The 19,082-nt window shown below is 37.6% G+C and overlaps 1 protein-coding gene across 1 annotated transcript in view; it reads right to left on the reverse strand.

Moving 5' to 3' along the window:
* Positions 1-8,672: 8,672 nt before the first annotated feature.
* LOC102831276 (cytochrome c oxidase protein 20 homolog) overlaps positions 8,673-19,082 on the reverse strand; it is an 11,469-nt gene continuing 1,059 nt past the window's right edge. Inside the window, exons 2-5 of the mRNA XM_006871285.1 lie at positions 18,633-18,728; positions 9,391-9,505; positions 9,224-9,287; positions 8,673-8,811 (exon numbers count right to left, since the gene is read on the reverse strand). Of these exons, the coding sequence (XP_006871347.1) occupies positions 8,673-8,811; positions 9,224-9,287; positions 9,391-9,505; positions 18,633-18,728 (414 nt within the window). The remainder of the gene's footprint in view (positions 8,812-9,223; positions 9,288-9,390; positions 9,506-18,632; positions 18,729-19,082) is intronic.

Genomic DNA, 19,082 nt, shown 5'->3' on the forward strand with positions numbered 1-19,082 from the left:
TTTTTTTTTTTTAAATTTTTAATTTCCATACTGCACCTACAATAAATTAAATCAGAATCTCGGAAAATGGAATACAGGAATGAGTAACTTCTTAGGAAGCTTTGTGGGTTGATTTTTTTTTTTTTTTTCTTTTCTTTTTTGTACATTTTTAATTGCAGTTTTAAAGTGAATCGTAAGAGAACCTCAGCATTGTGCACGATAAGAGAATGTGTCAGTATTTCAGGGTTCTACATTTTATCTGTAAAATGTGACTTTTTTTTTTTTATCACAACAAAAGTAAAATGTTGCTTTGTACCTGGTGTCTTTTATTAAGAATTTACTCCCCCCATTTCTCACAGAGAATTAACAGTCGGGAGTCATTGTCACATTATAATAGAAATGTTAGCAACCAGATTCATGGACGGACTAAGTGGTCCTCATGAATTTCACAAGACTCTGTACTGCTCATATTACACTCCATCCTCTCTGTAGTTTGGTGGGTCATTTGGAAGGGGTCAAGCTAAACAATAGTTGACTGACAGAATCTGGAAGACACTTCTAAAGGAGCAATGGAATTGGCATAACTGGGACTGAAGATAAAACTTAGAACCGAGATAGAGAAGATGGAGTGTATGTAGAAGGGCTGTTAAAAATGTAAAACTTGGTTGCATTACTTGTGGAGGTTCAAACTTGTGAAGGTTAATACCATAATTTTTCCATTTGTTCTGCATTTTGATTCTGAAAAGAAAGCTGGCTTTGCCCATTTCTTATTAAAAAAAATCTTGTTGTAAATCCAGTTGTCTAATGGGATCTATATGAAGTTAGCTATGTCTGTATGCCCTTCTCCCACAAAATATTGTATAACTAGTGTGCTTGTAGTAGTTAACTCCACCATCTTTGTAAGCTAATGAAATTGTGAGTCACCCATTTATAAATTTTTAATCATGTCAGTTCTCGAATGGGTATCTCCTTAGCCTGCTGATTTCTTTTTCTTTCTAAAGAAAGTGGGTGGAGAAATTAATTTAGCCGTTTGTTTGCAATAAACTGAATTCATTTTACTCTTGTTTTGGGATTCTCGCCATCAAGGTTCAAAATCCCTTTAAAACTCCCAAGAGGAGAAATTAAAAGTGTGTGTATTCTGGACAGCTTATTCTTTACTTTGTACATGGAACATTTAGGTTTTTAAAAACTTAAATGTATATACTTACTGATTTTAATTATGAATTAGTTATTCTTCCCCTTCCCCCCTGCCCCCAGATGACTTAACATTTAATGAGGGGAAAAGGTACTGACTGGGAGAAGTTAACACTCAAGTTTATCATCTTTACCAACTGCTTAATGATGGCTGTCCTCATATATGTGAAATACATGAAACTATGGGAATAGATGCTTTTAGAAGCCAGTTTAATTTCACTACTACACAACACTGCTAACTTAACTGTAGCTGTTATGTAATAACATCAGATCCCCTAATTGTAATTCTATTGGGTTTGCACAGAACACTTAATCTAAAGGCCCCTCACTAACGTGAGGAATCAGGAGTCAAACTGTAGAACTAAAATTTGACTTCAATGTAGGTTTTTTTTTTTTTTTTTTTGGGGGTCTAGGTTGCTTTTGGTAAGTTTAGGTTTGCTGTTTCTAATTGCTTAGATTTTTGTTTTAACCATTTAATTTATTTATTTATTTTTTTTTACTTTTTAATTCATACTCAGGAATTTTCTTGCTACAAGGTGGGGGGTAATTTTAGATGGTGGTTCAGTTGAAAAACTGAAGTGTGAAGATTAGTTCAATAATTAACACAAGAATAGTTCAGACAGGATAAGGTAGTTGTGTCTAGATTTTTAGCAATTTAATTTGGTATGAGCTACTTTTGTTCAGTATACATTGTTAGGACATTGTTAGGATTGTATAATAGGCTGTCACAGGAGAAGGAAAAAACCACTCAATTTTGACACTAGTTAATTTTTTATAACTTGAAATATACTTGTCTACTACAGAATGTTTTGGGAGGTGATAATACATACTGATTTTCAGAAAAAGATGTAATTTTTGAGGAAAGGTCTCTATTAGAATGGATATTTATAGAAATAGAAAATGGAAAAAATACATCAAGAGAACATGTGGCATAAACAGAAAACCTGTTTTGGCAGAATAAGATCTGGATGAGAACCTGGATATTTTGGTCCACCCTGACACATGAAAGTTTACATTCTTTGTGGCAAAGGTGACAAATCAGATTTTTTTTTAAAAAAGTGTCTGAATAAGTGACTTTTGAAACTCAAAAAACCACCAGAGGCTGCTGTTGGATTAAGGGTATTTTCACTAGAAAGTTTGGCAGTTAATCAAAGCAGCCATTCTCAAATTGGATTGTGATGGTTTGCTACAGTAGTATGAAAACTGCATGAAGGAGCTACTCTGGAAGGAAAGCTATAGCTTTAAAGGCTGCAAGAAAGAAAGGAATTATGTGGGAAGTTTTCTGTATTGCCATGTCACAGGTTATACCATGCTAACTTAATATACCATGTTAATTTGCTGAGATTCTGGAGAATTTAGATTGATACCTTTGACCTAGAAGGTTATGACCAATATTTTTGGTCCTAATACCCAGATGCTAAGAAGAAAGGTGGTATGGATCAACTCAATTGAGCATTGAAATGACAAAGCAGTGTTGAACCTATAAAAACCCTACTTGCCTATGATAGATTCTATCTGAAAATATCTAGGTGTTTTGAACACACTAATTAACATGCTGTTAAAGCTTCTTAAAAGGAATTTTTTAAAAACTAGGAAGGAGAAGCAAGTAATGTGTCTTGGGATTTTATATTCACAGACATGTTCTGCATTCAAAAGCTTGTTCATTAATAAAAATTATAGGATTACCTCTAATGAGTTCCATTGCACAAACAAAACTGACACTAATTTTAATAGCTTTTCTCAAGCAGTGGTATAGCTAAGTCAGAAGATTTGATTGTAGATCAGTAAGACTACTGAAGAAAAGTCAACCGGAACAAATTGAATATAGTACTATGGAATATACTGATGCTGTTAAGTGCCATTGAGTCAGTTCTGACCCATAGTGACCCTGTGTAGGGTTTCCGAGGAGCAGCTGGTGAGCTTGAACCGCAACCTTGCAGTTCAAACGGCTTTTCAGTCTGGCGCACACCAGGCCTCATTTTATATACTTCTTTAACCTTTCATAGTAACAACAAATCTTCGTTAGTTGGACATATAAAGCCATATCTTAAAAACTAGTTTTTCTAATTCTCTTACTGTACACTCCATGAATCCCCCTACCTCCCCTCCACCCCCAGAATGGATGGGATTTCAGCAGAAAAGAATCTGCTTTATAACCCGCAAATACTCATTAAAATCTTCCTCTCAAAAGATGAACACAGTATTTCTGTAAGATCATTATTTTAATCTTTCTGAAAAGCTTGAGTGAAAATGTTTGATCCTAAACTAGATTTCTGAGGTTGAGGTATATTGAGTTTGATAAAATGGGTGTAAGCTTTTAACAGTACATAAAGAGGACAAACACTGTGTGTGTGTGTGTGAGTGAGTGAGTGAGAGAAGGCTGACTCGGTTTCAAAAGCATGGTGACCCTCTATATAGGGTTTCCAAGGAGTGACTGTTGAGTTTGAGCCACTGACCTTTCAGTCTAATGATTATCCTACAGTGCCCACATACAAGGTTCCATTGTAAAAAAAGTCAGTGCTTTGGTTAGGTTTATCCTAAAAACTACCTCATTTTACTTGTATGAATAATGTAAATAAGCCAATTGTCTGCAAAATTCATGTGTAAACGACTAAAATGGTTAAAAACTGCTTTTCTTCATTAAGGTGTGGGGAGCTTTTTACTTTAGATAATTTGGGGGTTGCTAAATGCTACTGAGTCGGTTCTGACTCATAGTGACCCTGTATAGGGTTTCCAAGGAGGAACTGGTAGGGTTTGAATTGCCGACCTTGAGGTTCACAGTCCAGTGCTGATCCTACAGGGCCACCAGTCACTAATGTGTTGGTTGCCACGGAGACGGTTCTGCTTCAAAGCGAGCCTGTATATGGTTTGGAGTCTGTAAATCTCTGGAGAGCAACAATCATTTTTCTCCTGAGGTGCCACTTGGTGGATTCAAACTGCTGATACTGTGATTTAGTAGCCCAATAGGTAACTCTACCAGGGTTCTTTGAATTATCCCCAGTGTACTATGTTACTACAGCCACAGGAATTAAGAGTCATATGAGCTCACATTGGAATGACCACTGTCATTAACTTTTTACAAACCTTTGTTTAAAACCTTGAATCTTAAAGTAAGCTAGAATATTAAGGAAATACAGATATCCCTTCATTCAGGGTTAAAAGATCAAGAACCCGGAGTCCCTCTTAAACCTGCACACCCTACCTCAGGATCTCAAGTCACTCCAAAATTTAAGGAGACCTAATTTTCAACCTGTTATGTCTAACCTAGTCACTTTTGACTAAAACTGATGGGAGGAGTTTAATTAGTTACCCTTAGAAGTCCTTGTATATGCAATTCTAATCAAGAAATAGGAAATATAATTCCTAAATTGTGGGATTAAGTTGCAGATGTATTGTCCAAGGAAAGCTTAGTGCAAGAGTAGGTATTAGGGATAACTTGTAGGCCCAGGATATGTTAACCACCACTCTTAGGTGAATTACTAAGACAAGTAATTTAACCATGTGCTTTTAATTCGTAATTAACAGGTTTTGACTTTTTTTTTTTTTTTTGGCCTAGATAGGAAAAATTCCATTTTTTTACTTTCCATGTACATTAGTGTACCTTGACTGAGACAAGGCAATGGTTTTTAAAACTGGATCTTGGGTGGGGGAAGAAACTTACTATAGTTGAAAGTGATGAGTATAGGCAAATAGAGCTCAGTGCCTTAAAGGTTCAGTTCCTTGTTTGTTGCTTGTACCATACCAAGGAATATTAGTGTTAACGCAGGCATTATAAGGGAGCAAGCTAATAGAGTATCTAGATAAATAGCTGTAGTCTACTGCATGTTCTTTATGCCTTTTCACAGTTCCATTCTGTGATCTTGGAGGAATTAAAAAATTAATCTTGTCTTAAAAAAACACTTTGCAGTCCTTGCCACAAGTTAGTATATATAGTAGGTGACATTCCAGAAGAAGTAGGACTAATTTGAATGACTATAGAGTGACTTAGGTAGCTATTAAAAGGAGGTTCCCTTTAGTATCTGTCAGTAAGGGACAGTCATGGTCAAGTGAAGAAAAAAGTTCTGGTGTACTAATTTTTTTGAAAAATAAAGCAAAAAAATGTGCTGATTTAAATTTCATCTCCTTTTCCTTAGTCTTTCCATGTGAATGTGCTGTGTGGAAGAGTAAAAGGGCCCAACTAAATGTGTTCCTGTGATTCCAATAGGTATTCTAAATTAATTGCTGCTTGTACACTTAATTGTTTTATTAGGCTTCCAGCATGTTAGAGTTCCCTTTACTTTTAAAAGGGGGAAATGGAGAAAGGAAAGGAATCTATGGTATCTTTTGTCCTAGGATTCCCAATTTTTTTCCATTAGGAATACACATACAAATACTTAAACATTTTTACTAGCTTGCTTACTGCAATTTGGAAAACACATTTTAGGTAGAGAAGGTGGTGGTAATTCATATTGCAAAGTGAGTCAACTAGCAAGTGAAATTAAAACCCAAGGGTTAAAACCTTCCAAGAAGCAGTACAACTGGTTATTCACAGTTGTATTTTCCCTAAGACTGAGGATATGGGAAGGTTTGTGAGCTCTTAATCTGTTGCCTGAGATGGTAAGAAATGGAAACATTACATTTTCTACTACTAAAGCCTTCAGAATATTGTTTCTTGGTAAAAAAGTTTTTTTGGGTGCTGATGCCACATGTCGCTATCTGAACTTTTGGAATAGCCATCAGGGTTTGTTTAATGAAATAATGGCCCTATAATCATACAGTGGTTTTGAATAGCAAATTACTGTTGAGAAGTTTCAGAATAACCATTTCTGTTTATTCAAGGAAAACAACGGTAGAAAATGGTATATTATCCATGTATAGAAATAATTTCTGTGGAAACTCTTAAGCCACTAACAGATTGTTTAGTACTTAAAGGAAATTAATTCCATAGACAAAAGGTAGAAAAGACTTACATAGACCTTAAAATGTAAATTTTAAGTATTTGTCTATTAATGTAGTCTATTCAAGATAACAATACTTGAGGGAGGACTTTGAAAATGGGAGAATAAGGAGAACACAGAATAGCATTAAAAATTATTTGTAACAACTTGGAAAACAAATATTTCAAAGTGGAACAATTTGGGTGGTAGGACAGTATTGGTATATTATACTGATTGATGAACACTGGACTATTTTAAGATGTGTCCAAGAACGTTTATTCCAGAGGACTTAAAAATTAGAAAATTTGATCGTTCTAATTTTACTTAAGGTCTTCTGCTTACCCAACGAATAGTGTTCTTAACATGACTTCTAAAGGGTCCCTTGACCCACCACCCCTCCCCCCATTACAGATTTTTATCTAGGACTAGAAGGATTCAAACCTTACTTGATCCCTAGCTCTTTGCTGAAAAGTGCATAAACAGGAATCCTGAATTTATTATATAGACCTCCTCGCATTATGTAATCGAAGCAAAGTGAAACCAGCGATGGAGTGGAGGTACGTAGACTTAAAGAGATGCTTGCAAATCAAGTGGTACCAGGGATAGTCCACAATTTGGTGCCAAACTCAAGATAAATCATAAGTCCAGAGAAATGCTGCTAGTTATTTTAAAATCCCTAAGATCTACTTTAAATGAGATTTAAGAAGCAGTTTACAAAACCCAAAAGAGAAGGGAGGGAGGGGTGAGGGAGGAGGGAAATGTATTTATAAAGTACTAGAATAAAAAATCAGTTTTTAAAACTAATGGCCACAATTCTATTTCAATCAGCTATTTAGCTGTTATGCTGTATCACCTAGTCTGAAATTGTGGAATAATGGAACAGACAAGGAAGTGCAGCTGGAAGTTTCAAGTTGATGACATGAAAGGTAGGTTACTATTTCAGTTGTAGAGTATGATGAAAATTTGGAACATGGGGAAACTGGACTCTGTTAATTGTTAATGGACATTTAGTATTGTCGTGAGCACTTGGTTAAGAATACAAAGGTAAAAATGTAGATAAGGTCCCTGCCACAAGGACTTGTCTAAATAGTGATTACCAAAAGGTGTCAATACAAAGTAAAAATAGCATGAGAAAACGAAATATGAAGGTGATTATAATTCTCAGAGTATTGATCAAGGGAGAGGAAAGCTAGCTATAGAAAATACAGGAAAAGCATTTCTAATAGAGTGATGATTTAATAAAACTTTAGCTGAGGAATGAGTTGAGGTGTCAAGAGTCGTGTTGGCAGAGGGGGAAGTAGGTTGGACTGAAGAGACTGAAGGTAAATGACCACATCAAGACACATTTAGAGGTAAAGGGGGGTGTACAGTAGCAATTATAAGAGCTTGTATGTAATCAAAATAATTCACAAATATATTTTGTCCCATTTAATCATATAAGAGAAAATTTTTAACTTAATTTTAAAAGTAAAAAGCAATTGAAATATGTTAAAACTTTGTTTTTACTTAGGTCTCCAGTTTGAATATAGAGTTAACAGCTGAGAAACTGAAACTGAACTAGTGAAGGCCTTGGAAATATCACCTAAGAGAGGTTTATCTCACTCAGGGTAAGAATAATATGCATTTGCTAGAGCTGGAAGGGATCTAAATCCATCTGTTTGATTTTATATGAGCTGAATGGGTAAGTGGCCTGACCACACAACTTGTTAATTAGTGTGCATCTATTTTTCCCACAATGCTACTTCTTAACATATGGGTGTCATAAGGAATTTTTAATGCAATTATCTGGGCATGATTAATTTGCACTCTAACTACAGTTGCAAAGCATCCCTATGCTTTCCTTTGGTTGACATTTCTTTGGCTTGTCCTGATACTTGGAAAAAATAGGACCAGCAATAAAGGTCAAAATTCTAGACTGTCTTAGAGTACTATCAATTTTCAAATGAATTATTTTTTAATAAAGTAAATTCATTGTAAGTGTAGAACAGCACTGGTTTTAGAAACCAGGGAAGTAGTTGCTTAATTTGAACCAGGGTATTGTGATTTTTAAGGAAAAATCCAACTGGGAGAAATGTTTGTCATTGTATGTACACTTATGCTAAGGCACTCTTGTCTAATAATGAAGTACTATTGTTGTTAAGTACCATGGAGTCAGTTCCAACCCATAGTGACCCTGTTTATAGGATTTCCAAGGAGCAACTGGTAAGCTCAAACCACCAACTTTGCAGTTCAAACCGACTTGGCAGTCTAGCAATAGCCCACAGCGCCACACCAGGTTTTATAAATATTTTATTCTAACATACCACCAATAAATTCTGTTCATATTTGAAGTGTGAAAAGTCCATTGTGTGTAACACAGAAGAAAGAAAGAACGCTTGACTGGCAGTAGATAGAGGACCAGAGTTAATACTACACAAGTACAGTATGTATAAAGACAACTTACACATGCTTTTTTTTTTTTTTTTTTTTTTTTACTGGGTTACAAGCTTTCTTAATTGTACAGAAAATGTTTGGTGTAGTCTTTCACCTTTGTAAACTGATTTCAGTGAAGTTGTATTTCGAGGTTCTCTGCTCAAGAACTGCTTAATTGCTGCTGTTGCTGTTGGTATGTTTTCTTTCAGGATCAAGGTGGGTGCTTTCATATAAAATCTTATTTTTAATTCCTTCTCTTGTAATTCTTTCCTGGATTCTTAGCTTTGCATAATTATACCTACAATGGAACCTTTAAGAAAATTGAATTACTGATATTCCCATGGAAATTTAATTTAATAACAAATTTTAGAATGCTTACACATGACTACTAAGATAAACATTTGAATTTTGTGTATTTGTATGGTTTGATAATCCTAATACATAAATGTGTCTATGCAAATTTTGATCTTGTGTGTATACCTATTAAAGTGACATTTTCTTAGACTGCATGTGAGAGATTATAAGAATTCTTGAAGTGAACATCATTGATCTATTGAGGAAATGATAGGGTGAAAATTACATTTTCATTAAAATCAACGTATGTGAAATAAAACTATAAACATAATCATTTACTGGGAGTGAGTGAGAATGCTGAAAAGATTTTATGCTTTGGAATTAGATGAATCTATTAGGATAATTAAATATAGATTTAGTTTACATACCAGTATCCTAAAGTCACCAAAATAAATCCTCCTACTCCAACATCACACGATCTTCTAATTCTACCTGTTAAATAAGCATTGCTTAATAGCCATCATGATTTATTTACAGATATTCCATCTAGAAAAAATTCACATACTACATGCAAAAAAAAAAAATCGGTACTTACTAGTTAATAAAAAATGTCCAAGGCCAGCCACAACAGATCCTAATGAACCATATAATACTGAGTCCCGTGCACAGGGTATGTTCTCAACATCTAAAATTCCTAGGAGCTTAAAAGGCTAGGGTAAAATAAAGAACTTAGATTAGCAAGAAAATATTTGAGAGTTTGTTAAAGATTACAATATACATAAACCCTTTTCTCCTTATTATAGCAGCAGGGGGAAGGGTGTTCCAAAAATGTTCATGAAAATGAAACAGATAATATGTTTTCATGGACTTACTGAAAGCCCTCTAGTATTTATGGAATCCTGTTGGTGCTATAGGACATGCACTGGACTGCTAACCATCTGTTGGTAGTTCAAATCCACCAGGGTGCTCCTCAGGAGAAAAGAGGAGGCTGTCTGCTCTTGTTGTAAAGATTCACAGCCCCAGAAACCTGTACAGGGTTATAACCCTGCCCAGTCCTGCACCAACCTCATAGTCATTTGAGCCCATTAATGCTGCCACTGTGCCAGTCCATCTCATTGGGGGTCTTATTCTTTTTCTCTGACCCTCCACTTTACCAAATATACTTCTCCAGGGACTGGTAACTCCTGATAATATGTCTGAAGTATTAGAGTCAGTCCATTCTGGCTTCTAAGCAGCATTCTGGTTGTACTTCAAACATAGATTTGCTTGCTCTTTTGGCAATCCGTGGTACTTTTAATATTCTCCAACACCATAACTCAAATGCATCAATTCTATTATGGTCTAGCTTATTTGCTGTCCAAATTCATATGAGGTTATTAAAAACTGCATGGCTTGGATCCGGTGTTATCTCAGACCTAAAACACTTCTTTGCTCTTCAACACTTTACAGGGTCACTGAGTCAAAACCAATTCTATGGCACTTAACAAGGAAACAACTAGAAAATGCTTTGTGATAATTAATGCAACTCTGAATCTGATAACTTGTAAACCTTGCAAAGCTGACCAGAGCGCTATTCCAGTTATTTGGGAAGCTCAATAAATGCAAAAAATAAAATTACTCTCAACCATTCAAGTTTATTAACCTGTTTAGTGCAGTGTAAAAACATCAGTTTTACACTCGTCCTATGGTATTTTGTTTCACTGCAATGATTACAATCTTCTCCATGCATCATCGTTCAACAGTATTTGTTTCTATTCCCTGGTTCTTTGTTTTTGATGTACGGAAGGACACAGGAATAATATTTGTCTAGCAATGAATTTACACACACACAGATTTTGGTGTTAGCTACATAATACATAAGCTTTGGTTGTTTCCTGTTTAAGATAAACATGAGAAATATATGTTGGTCTGAGTTTCCTTGTCTGATTTATATTTGATTGTATGGTTCTTTGTTCATAACATAATGGTGTGTGTGGCAGGGGAGGGGAACTGAGTTATTCTACCTGTGCCACTAATCAGTAACTTTTGTATCCTGTAGGTCTTTAATTTTTTTTTTTTTTTAATATCACTGGCCTTCAGTCTCTAAAATGAAGAGGCTGAGAGATAAGACTACCAAATTTCTGCAGGTGCTAAAAAGATTTTGTTTATGAACATTGTGTTCTCTTTTATGCTTGTAAAGTCTTCATTGAATATTTCAACTTTTTCCTAGGAAGAAAAACTTGTCACCTTTAAGCCTAACACTTAACTGTGATGTCTGTCACTCAGTACTTTGCAAAGGCAGGGCAGACATTTAAAAAAAAAATGTTTTAAATTAAAAACAAACCACAATTTTAATTGTAGTTTTTTTCTATAATTAGAAACTCTAAAAGTGGGGAAAGGAAGTCACATTAGGGTTTAAATATGGAGGTATTCTTAATTGTATTTCTATATTTGCTTCTTTAAAGTCTCAAGCATCTGAAAAAAATGTGACCTGGTTCATAATAAAAACAGAAAAGTATATACAATCTTTGGTTCTTTTTTTATTCCTTTTCTCCCCTTTGCCTCTTCTCAATTCCCAAAGTAAGATTACTGCATGATCACAGCCAGTGTTCATTCAATTTAAAGACAATCAGCTTTTCATTTTTGAAAAATTCTCTCATTTCACTGGTTTTAAAGCCCATGGGAATACAATCTATAGGGAATACTGGGTTCTGTTTGCCATTCTAGGAATAAACCAATATATTTCCCAAGAGTGTGTGGGTGCCAAGAATGGTGACACTTTATCCATTCTATCAGGTCTCTGAACCACAGGGTACACTACACTTGTTATTGTTGGGGAATGAAGACCTAAGCAGAATGGATGTTAAGTGTCATTATGTAGGATTTCTAAGGAGCTGCTGGTGAATTTGAACTGCTGACCTTGCATCAACTGACACTGGCCCAGTGATTACACTAAATTAGTGGTTATAGCACCTACAAGGGGTGGCCACAGCATGTCAAGTACTGTTTTTTGTTTTTAAATCCCTCCCCACTTACCCAAGAATCCTATGAGACTTGTTTTGTTCCATGAAAAGTGTAGAATTTACTTTTTTTAAAAAAAGCTTTTATTGTGAATTTACATGGGAGAACATCAGTTTTACACTCGTCCTATTGTATTTTGTTTCACTGCAATGATTACAATCCCCTCCATGCATCATCGTTCAACAGTATTTGTTTCTATTCCCTGGTTTTTTGTTTTTGATGTACGGAAGGACACAGGAATAATAATCATTTAAACAACCTAAGGGCACATTCTACAAGCCTGCCTCTTGCCCGCCAACACACAGCCTTTCTCTTTCCATGAATCTAGAGTCCTCAGCTGCTCTATCACTCATCTCTGTCTCCATCTTTAGTGTCACTGCTTATCTGGATAGGGTAGAATTTTGCCATTAAAAATTTAAGCCCTTAAAGAAAATCTGTCCTTTGGCTTTTTTTTTCCTGGTAGACATTTTCTTTTTAAATCTTAGTAAAAGCAGTGTTATCAAATCTTAATATAGTGCTGGGGAGCCAAATTCAGATATTAACCCAAGTTAACCAGACTAATAGTTCAAACTAATAGTTAAACTGGAAGAGGTCCAGTGGCCCAGTAGGGCCAAAAGGATTAGCAGTTCAACCAGCTGCTCCTCAGGAACCCTATACTGGGTCGCTGAGTGAGAACCCACTCCATGGCACCTGACAAGCTAGAGGGAATGTGTGCTGTAGGATAAGCACCGGACTGCTAACCTCAAGGTCTGGTTAATAACCATCAACTGCTCTGAAACACAATAGGGGTCAGAATTGGAACTGAACTGACTGACAGCACTTAACTGACAAGAGCCACTTCATTTTCCATGGTTAAATCAGTGCCCATATCTGTCTTTTCCTCTTGTTGAAAAGAGGAACTGGTACTTTTGCTATGTAAAGCTAATCCCACCATCACTTGTGCCCTGGATGTCAATTCTTGCCCACTGAAGAACTTTTGCTTTGATAATCCCTTTTATTTGCAATGTTTTTCTTGTATTAGGCCCTTACGCATACTATCAAAACAAAAAAAAAACCTCTCACCCCCACTCCCATTTTTCGATTTCCTTTCACAGACTACTTACATTACCTATGTGTGCTTCACCATGCACACACCTCCTGCTCCCCTGAACTCACTTCAATGAGGTGATTTCCTGGACTCCACTAAAACTGTTCATGTTAAGTGCTGTTGGGTTACTGAGGTGCAGCTAGTGGGGCTTGAGCTGTTGACCTTCTGATTAGCAGTCTGGTGGTTAACCTATGATGCCACACTAAAAGACACTTATTTTGCAAAAACCATGTATAGCACATTTGACGTTAATCCCTTGTTTTTGAAATACTTGGCTTCCAAATACAAGATATAAGGCCATCTGATTTCCTTCCCACCACACAGGCCATTTCTGGTTCCTTTGTTGATGTCTTCTATAAGTACTGTGGAGTTGGTTCCGACTCATAGCGACCCTGTACAGGGTTTCCAAGGCTGTAAGTCTTTACAAGAGCAGAATGCCTCATCTTTTTCCCGCAGAACCGCTGGTCGTTTCAAACTGCTGACCTTGAGGTTGGCAGCCCGACTGGTAACCACTACGCTACCAGTACCAGAGTCTCCTATTGTTAAGTGCCTTGAAAGTAGTTCTGATTTGTAAAGGCCCTGTATAGTTTCTGAGGAGCAGCTGGTGGGTTTGAATTATCAACCTTGTGATTTGTAGTCCAGGGCAGATCCTACGTCACTATACCAGGAGCCCAGTGCTGTCTCCTAAGGAGTTGTAAATACTGACGGGTTGCTGTCTGACTTTTGCTTTTTTATTTCTCAAAATGTTTCTACATGGTGTACCAGTCCTTCCACTGTTTGCTTCCATTTCATAGAAATGTACATAGTGCCTGTACATAGAAAGAACCATGTTGTAAAAGAAGTCAAAAGCAGTCTTGAATAATCAGAACCCTTCTGCCATGTGAATGTTTTCTGGCACCAGTTCTATATTGTCTTCCTCATCTGGTACTGGTTCAGAAGCATTCATCTCCATCAAGTTGTCTTCTGTTTATTCCTCTGGTGTGTCAAATTTTTCCAAGGTCCATATTTGAAACGTTTCACCTTTTTTGGCCATATTCAACAGTCTCATGATTTCCTTGACTGACTTTGTCTTAAATCACGTCCAAAGTTTGGACAGTTTTCTTCAGCAGGAATTTGTTTACGGTTTTGATTTCCATGGCTTTTTTTCTAATGATGGCTTTTAAGTATTGTGATCTTTCCAGACTTTCAGGAAGTTCTATTGGGGTTCTTTTAGCATTGACAATAGTTTTATGTGTAAGGAGCCTTAAAGATCCTTAGACTCCCTGGTGTAGAAGGTGAACTAGAGATGTTGTGTTTGGGAGCCACTTCCAACATCTTTGGAGAAGACTAGGCCACTTCCGACATCCTTGGTTTGAGCAATAATAAAAAATTGTAAATGGCAGTCTCTTACTGGCAAGGTATTTCCTGATTTCAGGGCAAAGCACTGATGGAATCAATCCAGGAAAAGGGTTTTCACTGTAAGTCTTCTTGTGTAACCAAAACACTGGTTGTTACTTGCCATGGAGTAATTTCTGACTCATAACGACCCTTATGTAGGGTTTCCAAGGAATGGCTGGTGAATTTGAACTATCGACTTCGTGGTTAAAACCAACCTTGTGGTCCAGAGCTTATCCTATAGCGCTATGCCAGGACTCCCAAAACACTGGTGGTATTCTTAAAGCACCGTCGAGTCAGTTCTGACCAATAGTGACCCCTGTATAGGGTTTTTGAGGAGCGGCTGGTGAGCTTGAACTGCCAACCCGTCAGTTCAAATGGCTTTGCAGTCTGGCACATTAACCCACAGCGCCACACCAGGGAAACACTGGTAGGTCGTGTGTTTTTTGTTTTTTAAAGGCTCAGGGAGCTAGAACTTTATGGATAAAGGGCAGTTTTGATTATAATCCTGACTGCATTTGCCCCAAACAGTTGAATATTAGCCTATCCCTGGTCTGCCTTAAAGCCATGTGCTCGCTTCTTTTTGTCATAATAAATGTCCCCCATCCCATTCCAGAATAGGGCACTTTTGTTCACCTTAAAAACCTGTTCAGGCAGAAAATCCTTTCTCAGTGATTTTCTTAATGGCATCTGAGAACTTAACCTGCTGCCTCTAGGTTAGCAGCAGTGGCTTCTCCTGCTGTCTTCATATTTTAGCCAGACCTCTCTTGAACATACTCAAACCATCATTTGCTAGCATTAAATTCTCCAACTTTAGATCTTTCACATTCCTTTTTAGTTGTCATACAACCACATCACTTTTTCTTCAATTATATTAAAGATTTTAGGTATGCCTTACAGCAATCTTGTTATGTGCCGTGGAGTCTGTTAACGACTCACAGAGCCCCTCTACAGGGTTTCTGAGCCTGTAAATCTTTACCGGAGCAGGAAGCCTCATGTTTCTCCTGCAGAACAGCTGGTAGTTTCGAACTGCTGACCTTGCAGTTCACAGCCAGATTCGTAACCACTACACTACTAGAGCTCCTTACACGCACATAAAAGCTGCATTTCCAATACAGGAAAAAAGGTAATTCACAAAAAGTGCAAGATTTTTGTACCCGCTGGGATTATGCAGTGACTATACAAATTTCCTTTTTTTTTTACAATGGTCTTTTACTGGATTAATTTTGAAATTAATTAATGCAGCTGTAGACTTCAACTGACAGTACATATCAAGCAACTTAACTTTTTCTTGTAAACTTTTCTGCACTTTTTGGGAGTACTTCGGCATCATCAGTGGTATTTCATATGGGCTCCATGGTATTATCTAAGATTTGGTAGTATAGAGGTTACAAATCAGGCTGCTAACCTCAAGGTCAGCAGTTCAAAATCCCTTGGGAGAAAAATGAGTCTGCTTCCGTAATGACTGATAGCCTTGGAAACCCCACACAGGGTCACTCAAGTTGGAACAGACTCCACAGCACATAACCAATCACCACCACAGTATTCCAATAAACATGATGAAAAAAACATTTAAGTACCACCAAGAGATCAGTTTTTACTGGGGGAAAAAAAAAAAACCAATTCACTGATACTAGAGATGAATACCACCACTCATCTGTCAGTTTGTCATAGTGTGGTGGCTTGTGAGTTGCTGTGATTCTGGAAGCTATGCCATGGGTATTTTAAATACCAACAGGATCACCCATGGTGGACAGGTTTAAGATGTTTTCAGACGAAGACAGAGTAGGAAAAAGGAGTGATAAACTACTTGCGAATGTTTAGTTATTGAAAACCTTACAAGTAGCAGAGAAACACTGTTATGTATGGTGCTGGAAAATGAGTGCCTCAGGTTGGAAAGCACTCAAAATGCAGCTGGGGAAGAGCTGCCTCCTCAAAGTAGAGTTGACCATGGACAGTCAGCGAAAGACGAAGACCCCCAGTGAGAAGAACACTGGCACAGTGGCAGCATCAATGGGGTTAAGCATGTTAACAACCGTGAGGTTGGCCCAGAACCGGGCAGTGTTTCATTCTGTTGTGCAGAGGGTCACGACTGTGAGTCAGGTACCAACCTGATGGCACCTATCAACAAGAACAGAGATGAACTGCTCACTAGTCGATTAGTGTCACATGAGTTTAAGTATTGCAACAAGCTCCTAGCATCTTTGTTTACATTCTGTCAACTGTGAATGGTGCTGTTTTGTTTGTGTGTGCTTAAGTTTTGTTTTGTTGTTGTGTGCCGTGGAGTCGATTCCGACTCATAGTAACCCTGTATAGGGTTTCCAAGGCTGTAAATATTTACAGGAGCAGAAAGCCTCATCTTTCTCCCGCGGAAAAGCTGGTAGTTTCGAACTGCTGACCTTGTGGTTTGCAGCCCGATTCGTAACCACTACGCTACCAGAGCTCTGTAAGTTTTGCTATATTTTAACTTTTTATAATAGATTTGTGTTACGTTTTATGGTTAAGTGCAGTTGAGTTGATTCCGACTCATAGCGACCCTGTATAGGGTTTCCGAGGAGTGACTGGTGAACTTGAATTGCTGACCTTGTAGTCCAGCACATTAACCAGTACTGCCACAGCAGGTGGTGGTGGTGTGCTGTGGAGTCGTGTACCACACAGCATATGGTTTCCGAGGCTGTAAATCTTTACAGGAGCAGAAAGCCTTATCTTTCTCCCGTGGAACTGCTGACCATGAGGTTAGCAGCCTGACGCATAACCCATAGTAAATGATAAAATGATCTCAACCAGGTTTTTGCTAAAAATCCAAGAAGTCATCCTTGTTTTCTTAATTTCTTTCACCAAAGCTTTCACATTACATCCTTAACCAAATTACTTGTCATCTCCATGGCTGTTTTCTGTCAGTACTACCAAGCCATCATCACTGTCAGTCTCTTAAATGGTTTTGATTTCTGTTTTAAAAAATATCTATTATTCTTTTAAAACTTGTCATGGCCTCCAGCTATACACCTTTCCATTTCTATGAAAGCCTTATCTGCCCCTGTGCTCCTTGCCCTTTATTTTACATCTCATTCTTTCCTTTGTTCCCTATGAACCTTGACCTTATCGTTCCTCTGACAAGCCTGTATGGTTGCCTTGGGGTCTTAAAACATGCTGTCTTCTGGACATTTTACTACTAAGGAATCAATTACTTAAGTTAATAGTGATCATTCCTGATAAGTTAAACAACCCTCATGATCCTTAATGTCAATCAGTCATCTCTTACCAAAATAAGATAGGAGGAATCAAAGCTCCATTCAAAATTTTAATGATTACACAAAGCTGAGCCTATAAAATTGAATGTTACTGTGATCCTCTTGAATATGCAAGTTTCAAACAAGGGTACGTTTTTCACCTTGAGCATATATACCAAACTGCCAAGTGTATAACACTGAGAGCTATAAACAAAACTTGTTTTGATATTAAATATGAAAACTATTATACATTGGCTAATACCAACAATTTGATATCTTTAGTCAAATTTAGATGGAAAAATTCCCCCAAAAAGTAACCGAGAACTGTCAGGTGAGCAGACTATACAACACTGAAACATCTGGTGCACAGTGGGTCATCATTTAATTGTTCAGCATTAGCACTGTCCACTGTTACTGCCCTTGAATCGGTTCCCACTCAGCAACACTGTATAGGAGCAGACAGACTCCTGTACTATTGATAAATTACTTTTTTTAAGTTTTTCTTTCATGACCATCACAATCACACTTATCTGCTCTGGTCTGAGGATAGAAAAAGGGGCACTGTGGCATAGTGGGTTACACATTGGCTGCTATCCTCAAAGTTGGTAGTTCAAACCCACCTGTCACTCTGCAGGAGAAAGATGAGGCTGTCAAGACACTGGAACATGTTAACTTTGCCCTATAGGGTTGCTCTATGTTGGAATCAACTTGACAGCTTTGGGTGGACGTTATAAAGATGAGAAAATAATGTTCCTCATGGAGACCAGGTCAAAAGGAAGACAATGACTATGATGCAAGTGTGATGGAGAAAGAAGTACCTTCATCAGTTGCTGGGAGTCACGGAGGACTTCATAGGATGCCTTAAAATGCATATATTCCTGAAGGTGGTGCTTCCCCCCTCTTTGTGTTCTGCGATTTATACCATATTCATATGGCAGTTTAGACCTCCTTAGGTGTGCTCCTTTTAAACGGTTGAGTTTGGGGACCAAAAACGTCTGAAGGAGCCAAGCCAAGCCAAGCACTACAAGGTGGATGGGGTAAAGTTTCTCTGTGAAATTTTCCTAATACAGCCCTTGCTACCCTTGAAAAATGAGCAGGTGCATTGTTGTGTTGGAAAATAATTCCTTGGCATGCAACTTTCCTGACCTGTTGCTCACCGATGCAGTTTTCAATTTCTGTAAAACTTCCTAGTAAGTCTAGTGGTCGTTCTGTGTCTTTGGAGGAAATCTGCCCTTTGACATTCTAAAAATATAGTTGCAATAACCTAGGCTGATGATTTCTCTGTGTTGGATTTAACTGACCCAGCAGATCGCCTCAAAGCCACTGTTTTTAAAAAGCATCTTAAGTCCTGGTGTCGCACCGAGTCCCGGTGTGGCACCTTAGGATAAGCACTTGACCTCAAGGTCGGTTTGATCCCCAAGATCAGCAGTTCAAGCTCACCAGCTGTTCCTTGGAAACCCTATACAGGGTCACCGACTGACTCAAGGCACTTGAAAAGAAACTGCACTGGAGTCGGTGCCGACTCATAGCGACCCTGTACAGGGTTTCCGAGGCTGTAAATCTTTACGGGAGCAGAAAGCCTCATCTTTCTCCCGC

This window comes from Chrysochloris asiatica, unplaced genomic scaffold, assembly GCF_000296735.1.
Source record: "Chrysochloris asiatica unplaced genomic scaffold, ChrAsi1.0 scaffold00165, whole genome shotgun sequence".
In the NCBI taxonomy this organism is placed as follows: Eukaryota; Metazoa; Chordata; class Mammalia; order Afrosoricida; family Chrysochloridae; genus Chrysochloris; species Chrysochloris asiatica.